The 9114-nt window shown below is 42.1% G+C and overlaps 1 protein-coding gene across 6 annotated transcripts in view; it reads right to left on the reverse strand.

The window, feature by feature from the left end:
• The window catches only part of Rbbp5 (RB binding protein 5, histone lysine methyltransferase complex subunit), a 34220-nt gene extending 27853 nt beyond the window's left edge, over nt 1-6367 (reverse strand). For 3 of the 6 annotated variants that reach the window (XM_023701191.1, XM_004641113.2, XM_023701190.1), the window contains exon 1: nt 6203-6367. In XM_023701191.1, the coding sequence (XP_023556959.1) occupies nt 6203-6221 (19 nt within the window). In that variant the 5' untranslated portion in view covers nt 6222-6367. The remainder of the gene's footprint in view (nt 1-6202) is intronic. The other 3 variants (XM_023701193.1, XM_004641114.2, XM_023701192.1) reach the window with 1 other exon arrangement.
• Between the last annotated feature and the right edge of the window lie 2747 nt (nt 6368-9114).

A 9114-nucleotide genomic window follows, 5' to 3' on the forward strand; every position in this document is an offset into this window, starting at 1 on the left:
ATATATATAATTGTTGTAACTATTAGCCAAATGTGGTGGTACAAACCTATAATCTCACCACTGGGGAAGCTGAGGCAGAAGGACTGTCATGAGTTCAGGGCCTGTCCGAATTACACAGCATGACCCTGTCTCAAAAAATAAAAAATAAAAAAAGATTACAAAAAAAGAGAAAGAATTGTTAGATCAATTACCTCCTACTTGAAAATAAATAGTAAATGTGTTACAAATAGTGCTAGCTAGGCACAGCAGTATGTACCTGTAATACTTAGCAACTCATGAGGCTGAGGCAGGAGATAGTAATCACTTGGGCCCAAGGGTTTGAGGCCAGCCTGGACAACAGTAAAAAGCAAAAATCAAGTATCTATAAATTTATGTGTAGGGGCCAGGGAGATGGTTCAGTGGAATAAGTGCCTGTCAAGCACAAGGTCCTGAGTTTGATCCCTGGTACCACCAAAATAAATAAAATAAAATAATAGTAATTTATGTGTAAATATGTTTATGTAAGCAAAGAAAAACATTTAGGGTAGAAGAGAAAAATGCTTTTGTCTGCAAAAGTACTGCCTATATTTGCAATGTTTCTGCTATTTTAACAAATGTCCTGTATTTGTTAACCTGGAAAACATCAAAGGAAAAGACATTAACCTGTCAAAGACCCATGCACCTGTCCAGATATAAACTGGAAATGATCTGGCTGATCATTTCTCTGAAGCGTTCAAACTTCCATTTGTTACTAACAGCTACCGTTTATTGAATGTTTTATGTCCAATCCTATACTGTGGCTTTGAGATTTTATCTTACTGGATCCTGTCAACTCACTATTAAATGGGTAAATTACATTTTTTTTCCTGATGGATAAAACTGGGTGTAAAGGTGAAAGTATTTCTGAAGTTCACATAGTCAAAAGCTGGTAAAACTATTATTGATCCAAAATCCATACTTATAGCTCCCTACACTAAAAGTCCTTGAACGCTGCCCAAATTTAATGTCGAGATCACTACTAAATGACTTACAAAACATTTGCTCACAGCCTTTCTGTGTATCTTCTTTCTTTTCAGATCAACACTGCAGTTCTGTGCATCAGCTCCATCAGAGCTAAGGAATGGGACTCGAACAAGCAATAGGAACTAAGCAAGCGACCTAAAACCTTGACCTCCCAAGGGCCTTTTTCTTCACCAAGTTTATTTTATTTGCCCCTAAAAATTCCTCTTTGCCTTAGAAGCAAAAGAAAAATAAGAATTTCAGCATTCCATTTATCCTTCCCCTCTAGAGCTCGAGCTCGTCACACAAAGCTAGCTCGTGCTATACAGCACCCAGCCCATGGGTCCTTGTTCTTCATTCTCCAGTGTCTTCGTGTTGCCTCATTTTTACCATCTTGGCCCTCGATCATCAAGGCCAGCATCACCCTGTATGTCCACCTTTGGCTAGCTGCTTTTTTTTTTTTTTCTTTCAGGTACCAGGGATTGAACTCAGGACCTTGCACTTGCCAAGCAAGCACTTACTCCACTGAGCTATCTTCCCGGGCCTGGCTATCTGCCTTTTTGTGTGTGCCTTTCTGGAATCTGAGCTCAGACAGCTTTCAGTGAAACCACATGAGCATCTTAAGGGATCTCTTCAGATCTTCCTTTTAATGTCACTATTATTTCCCAAAACTTGTGAAGGTCCAGGCCTCCTAAGCTTGTCCCATGAAATAATATCTATTCTCTGAATTATTTAACATGCAGCTCCTTAAAGACTTAATTACCATGAGCTCTGAAATTTCATGACCTTTTCTCCCAAGGTCTTATTTATTTTCTATTTACCAACCATTTCCTCCTGTTTTAACAGTTTAGGATGTAAGCAGCGGCTTTTATTCTGCTTCCTTTAACAGGTGATAACTGCCAGTATTTAGAGAAATGCAACTCCCAGGTATAGATAACTAATCTCACTCTATCCTCAACCCAAACTGCCAAAGTTCCTACCTCTCCACGGCTCCACTCTTGCTTCCTGTCATCTTTTACAAAGCTTCAGAGGCAACTTTCTGAGCCCTGGAATGTATCACATCATTCACCAGCTAAAAACCTTCCTTGCTATAAAACACATAGAACTCCTCAATCTAACTGAAAAGGCAATTTCATCTGGTCCCAAGCAGTATTTTCCAGTTGGATTTTGGTTAATTCCTCATCAGCACCCATAAAAGAACCTAGATTAGCCCATTCTAGGTCTGCTACTAACTACTGACCATACCTGACACACATATTCACACCTCAGGTTTGTCTGCCATTGCACTGCTCTCTAGTCAGTCACCTTCTCCAATCCATCCCGAGGAAACCCTTCTTCCCACACTGGAGTTGAGGTTTGAACCCAGGTCTTGAATGTGCAGGACAAACTCTACCAGCCAGCTAAAGCCCCAGCCCTCTACCTCACCTTTAATGTCTAAGTAGCACCTCTCTGTACAATCTCCCCAAATTCTAGAGCCATTTCCACCAAACAATGCAATAATAACTGCTCTTTCAGCTGGATTTTCATAATACGCTAATTTATTACAATGCCATATCACAGTTATTTACTTATGTTTCTCTGTCCTACTAATATTAATCCAGGGCAAAGATGGCATCTTATTTCAATGTTTTTCAAGTGGCAGAACTCAATCTGTCATTAATAAATAAATGAACTGAGTAGCAACACGTTAATAGATTAAAACACAAATATCAAAGGGTTAGATTAAGCATAACAATTACTAAGTCCAAATCTGAAAAACTTAGTTACAGGACATGTACATAAGTAAATTGTGACAGAAAATGTACCTCTTACTATGAGTGGAGGTAAAAATAAGTTTAAAAATTTGTCTTATTAATTTTATGTCTCCAGTGCATACTGGCTGATCCACAGCAAGGGTTCAAAGTAGTTGCAGAAGAAAAGTTAGCAGTATCTTACCTAAGGACCACATCAAAAACACATCATTCATGTCCTTTATCACGGTTTCTTTCTTTCTTTTTTTTTTTTAAATAGCGAGGTTTTATTTTTTTATTTTATTTTTTAATTTTTTTTGGCAGAACCGGGGATTGAACTCAAACCCTTGTGCTTGCCAGGGAAGCACTTGTTCCACTGAGCCATCTCCCCAGCCCCTATCACAGTTTCTAATACACTCATAATCATGCCCCTTGTGGGTTTTTTTTTTTTTTTTTTTTATATGCAAGCATTAACTTTCTGGATTTAAAATTCAGGACCAGTTCTACAAAGATTTTTATCTTTTGGACCCAGACTTCTTTTACATTGTCTAACCTTCCAATGCTACACGTTTGTCCATAAGTTTTACCCTCATGAATCTTCTGTATCATTCAATAAAACAAAATTTCCCAGCTTGGGAGAGTAGCTCAGTGGCAGAATGTGTGCTTAGCATGTACAAGATCCTGTGTTCAACTTCTAGCATCAAAATCAAACGAACAAAAAAACTCATATCCATAACCCTGCTATCTCCTTCAAGAACTGAGCCTATTAACCTTTCTTCACACTTCAAAAAACAGAGAAGTCAACACTTTTTGTCTTCTTTTGTCTCCCACACCTTCCTAAAACCACTGTACAGTAATTGGCCTTCAGCTCAGGATGTTGACGACCCAACCTGCCTAAGCACTAAATGTAGCGTCCTTTTATTAACTCTGAGTTTCAACTGCTCCACAACTGGCTTCTATGGAAAGGTACTTTACTAACTTGTTTTTTCTTCTACCTCTATGCAGAAGAATACAAGGCACTTGAAAACATGCCTAGCTAAGTACTACACAAGTGGTAGCCAATTTTCTATTCATTCTTCTTATCCCCTAAATAACAGGGGAGAGATAACTATCCAAGATTTTGTTTTCAACATCTTCTGCCCCTCCATGTTCTCTCTTAGTCATCTACTTACAAAGTTTCAATTAATCCACTTATAGGACTATTATAAGCCTGTCATAAATCCACATGTCTCCTGAACCTCTAGGCCCATTAAAGAGACCTGAAGCTGAATCTCTTTCCCAATGCCCTTAAATCTTTTAAATAACACTATTATTTAATCTCATCATTTATCCCTTCACTTTCTTCCTTTACCATCACTACATGCAGTCAATCAATTCTCAGATTCTGTCAACCCTTCCTCCCCAATCCCTTTTCTTCCCATTTCCCAGCTCAGGCCTTCCTTATCACTCATCTTTTGGAGTTCTCCAAAATAGTTTTACACCCCTCCAAGACTCAACTGCTCAATACTGTCAGATAAACAGCACAAACCAGAGCTCCAGTTGAGCTACTTAGGTCGAACCCTTCAAAGGATCCATTTTCCTTTAAAAATGCAAAATTGGAGCTGGGCATGGTGGTGCAGCCCTGCAATCCCAGCACTGGGGCAGGAGGATCCCCAGGAGCTCAAGGTCAGCTTGAACTACTTAGCAATACCCTACCTCAAAAAACCAAAACACCTGGTCCCACATGCCGTGCCAGCCTTGACCGAGTCCGGGGATGGCAGTATACTCCTGAAATCCCAGAGCAGGGGAGGTTCAAATAGCAGGATCACCACAAGTCTGAGCTGCGTAGTGAGACCCTGTACCAAACACATAAATGGAAAAAAAAAAAAGAATGAAAGAAAAAAACAAAACTCATCCACATGTCAAGCCGGCCTCGCCCCTGGGGCAAGCTGAGCAGGTGACTCAGTCCAGGGTGATGGAGGCCAGGCATGGTCGCACAGGTCTGTAATCCCAGCACTGGGGAGGCTGAAAATAGCAGGATCACTATGAGTCCGAGCTGCATAGTAAAACCCTGCACCAAACACATAAAAAATGGCGGCGGGGGGGGGGGGGAACCACACACACAACACAATTTTCAGGCTAGTGTTCAATAATGTCCACAAAACTGGGCTGGGGTTTAAAAAAAAAAAAAAAAAAAAAGAGTACACAAAATGGCATCAACACCATCCCTTAGTATTCCTTTCATTACAGCACCCAAGACCAGGCCAAACAAGAAAATTCTTTAGGTCTTCTCTCACTTATATCTTGAACATATTACTAATGAGCACCCCTCCCTGTATCTTCATATTTTGTTACCATTTTACCAACCTTACATATCTTAGAGCCCAAGTCCTCCACAGACTTTCAGCGATGGGGTGGCGTGTTCCTGACTGCCTTAGTCCCTGGTCCCAGAGACATTAACTCCTCTTGTAAATTTTCTTCGTATGTGGGAAAGACTCTTACAGGACTATGTTCTCTAACATATAGAGGCTATTTATATAATGACTTAGACTCTCTTACGACTTCTTAGAAGCAAAGGCCATTTCTTAATTTATTTCTGCAGCTCTTTGGCCAACGTATCTTGTGAATCTTTCTCTTTTTGTGAGTAACCTAACTTGTAGTAACAAAAGGTCGTGTAAAAGTTCTACAAAACCTCAGACACCCCAAGAGTGCCATGCTAACAGTCCTAACAGAAGTCCAGAATGGGTAGGGAATATAGCTCAGAGGAGTAAACGCCTGCTTGGCAAGCGCAAGGTCTCAAGTTCGATCCCCGGTACCAAAAAAAAAATCAATCCAAAAGAAAGATTCAACTAGGGCGAGAGGTAGAAAGGAAACGACAGAGAGGTTAAAGAAATTATCTCCATGGATCATGTTTCGTGCATTCCACACTGTCCCTGACAGTTCAGGACCTCATAATCAAAGGCCAAGATAACTGGACTCCAGAACCAACTACGTCACTTGCTTGCATAGCGCCTAGTCCCAACCCTCTGAACCTCTTTCTTAAAACTATGTTGAGTGAGGTGCTTCAACTACAAGATCTCCAAGTCCCCTCCTCAGGCAACTGTGGTTTCTACAAAGAGTTAAACTGTCGCGGCAGCCGGGCCCGTGACAGGTCTTCGCAGCTTCGCCCCCGGGCTCACTTCCTCATCTTCCAACCCAACAGCACGGGTCTCGTCTGCTCTGGGCTACTTCAGCGCCTGCGATCCAAGTCATCACAGCCAAGTCACAAAGCGTCCGTCCCTATCACCGCACAACTGATCTGGAAAACGCTTCAGAGAAGGAGTACGTTCTCGGGGGGTGCGGGGGCAAGCTGGGTTTGGGCTTGATGCCGCAGCTGCACCCCAACAGGCGCCCGCCCGGGAACCCACCGAGCCCGGAGTCCCTAAGGCTACAGCCTGAAGCCCCTCCCTCCCTCCTGGGCTCCCTCCTTTCCAGTACCGAGGGATCCTCTAACACGCGACCACAGCCCTCCTCACCGAGCAACTCGAGGTTCATCCCTGCGGACTTCAGCCGCCTAGCCTTAGCTCCGGCAACAACTCCTGGGTCTCCGCCGGCTTCTAAGACCCACGCCTAAGCGTCGGGCGCCGCAAAAACCCGGGCGCAAGCTCGGGAGACTTTCAGACTTAGAAGGCCCCGCCGCTTCCGCTTTTCTCCCCGCCTTCCATGGTCTTCTCAAGAGGCTTTCCACATCTATGCCTAACCGAAAGAATAAACTCTCCTGGAGTCAATTAATTATTATCTTTTGGAGGTTTAACAATGTTAAACTTACGTCTTTAAAACATGCAAGAGTTTAAGGTTTTCTCGCCGGGAACACAGACACAGGTGAGAAACAAATTTCAGGCACAAAGTTAGCCTACTAACCCCTTGATCTGTTGTGTGTTCCATAGTACTGTCCGGGCGGACCACCTCCGAGTTCGCAAGAAAGGTTCCGGGACGTTCCCTCTGACATGCAAGAGCGGGAAAGGTCGGCCTCTAGTGTCGGTATTGGAGCACAGCAGATGTCAAGGTGCGTTCGTGGCACCCTGTGTGTGGAAGTTTCATGAAAATGATTCCCTGGGGCCGGAGAGATGGCTCAATAGAATAAGCGCTCACCTGGCAAAGACAAGGTCCTGAGTTCAATCCCCGGTTCCGCAAAAAAAAGAAATGACTTCCCGATTTCCCATTTGTAAAGGTGTGCCATTGATTGCACAGAAAGGTACAATAAAACATTTGTTAGTCTTTTACCTAAGGTTTTACCGTGTACCCAACATTAATTAGGATACTGGGAAAAAGAATAGGAGAAGTGAATTGAGTTCCCTGGGTAAGCTCATTCAGGCAAAGGCAGTGATGCCATACACAAAGCAATTAAAGATCAACGGATGACAGGCAACGAGGGTGGAGGGGAATAAGTTTTGTGTAAACAAAGTCATGACTGTGGCTGAGGCTCCCTGCGGAAAGTAGGACCCAGGTTAGAACCCACCGTGTAGAAAGAATGCCAGTAATTCAGCTTTACCCTAACTCACTGCACCCCTTGAGCAGTATTTGATCCTCTGTGCCTCCGTTTTCATATATGTAAAATGGGTGATAATTTTAATACTTATAGGATTGTAAGCACTTTAGGTGGCAAGTGCCCAGCCAATAGTAACTGTTACTTACAGATCATCTTCCTTTTTACATTACAGTATGTCATTTCCTTCAGCCCATTAGGGTAGCTATTAGCCCCATTTGACAAAATACAGCAATAGATACTAGGTAGTTTGTGCTCCTCCCCATAGCCAAAATATTGAAGTATCTAAAAGGCTGTACTTCTAGCAATAGGAGTATTTCAGCACACTCTTGCCATCATTTATTAATAAAACAGTTAAGGACTACCATGGAGAGTGGTGGGACAGCAGGCTGAGATGACAAAAAAAAAAAAAAAAAAAAAAAAAAAAAAAAAAAAAAAACCAAAACTCCTGAGTGCAAACTATTGCCCTATGTGGCATGCATATTTCAAAAACCCCTTTATGAGAACTGAGAGAGCCAGAAAAGCAGAATGTTTGTATGAGTTACCAAGGAAAATGCCAAGTAACCCCTTTAGCTTTGCTTTCTCTTAGTCAACTTAGAGTTATTAATTTTGGATGTCACATGGGTGGACAATGAATTATTAATTTCTCACTAACTTTGCTGTAAGTAACACTTCTGACATCACAGTTGCCTAAGTTGCTTCTCACAGACCAGAAAGCCACTTTGCTTGAGGACACTGACCAATTCTTCACTCAGAGTCTGGTGGATGACTCAAGTAAGATAAAAGGCTCGGCATCTCTGTCTTCATATTATTTCGGTCCCCTTTGCTATTATAACAGGCGAGTCAGATTCCACTCAATTCTGCATGTAGACAATGTTGATCATTTTAGAAATGTTTTGTCCAAGACAGTGACAGAGTTTATTTGGCCTATTGACCATTGTAGTTGGATGTGTTTTTCTGCCCCACTTCTGTGCTCTCTCAGCACTACAAGTCCTTCAGCCCTGCCATAAGTCCAGATGCCAGCTGCCGGAGTAACTCAGCAATTCTTGGACAAAGTTGGCCACCTGTTAGCCCACCAAGTACAAAGCCAACATGTTCTGCTCAGAATGATTACACCAGATATAGGAAAACTTACTAGCTTGTGGATGAGTTGACCATAATCAGTCAATAATCCAAATCCATCACAATAGGAAACATCTTTTAAAGCCATTCCCCCAGCCAGGGAAAATTACTAGACTTTCGCTCATCCCCACAAATCAATAAAAACCTGCTTCTGTCTTTACTTGGTTACTCAATCAACTAGTTTCTTTCTCCCTTTAGCCAAAACTCCAGTTTGTCTGAAGTCCCCTGTTCCCAATAAAGCTTTGCCTGTGCAGGAATATGTATGCTTGCAATTTTTGGTCCAGTCTTGTTTCTTTTCTCTGGTTCAGAATCCCCTTGTCCAGTATCATAATAATACTCTTAAACTCTGCCTGTTTTATAAGTGAAAGAATGACATGATTAAATTTATTTGTTAATGAGAGTGAAGAGCCTTTCACTTAGGTGATCTGTTGGTATCGTTATCTACTTTTTAGATGAGGATATTTATTGTGTAAGGTTTTTTGTTTGTTTGTTTTTTGCAGTACTGGGGATTGAACTCAGGACACTGCACTTGCCAGGCAAGTGCTTATTCTACTGTGCTATCTCCCTGGCCCCTTGCGTAAGTTTTTTGAGATAAGATCTTGCTATGTCGCTCGGGCTGGCCCGAAAATCATCATACTGCCTCAGCCTCCCAAGTTCTGGGATTACAAGCATGTGCCACCATGCCTGGCTCTCATCTTGTATGATTTTTGTTTTTGTTTTTGTGTGCTGTCCTGAAACTTAGGACCTTTACCTTGAGCTATATCCCCAGCCCTTTTTTTT

Source organism: Octodon degus, unplaced genomic scaffold (genome assembly GCF_000260255.1).
Source record: "Octodon degus isolate 3935 unplaced genomic scaffold, OctDeg1.0 scaffold00131, whole genome shotgun sequence".
NCBI classification, from domain to species: Eukaryota; Metazoa; Chordata; class Mammalia; order Rodentia; family Octodontidae; genus Octodon; species Octodon degus.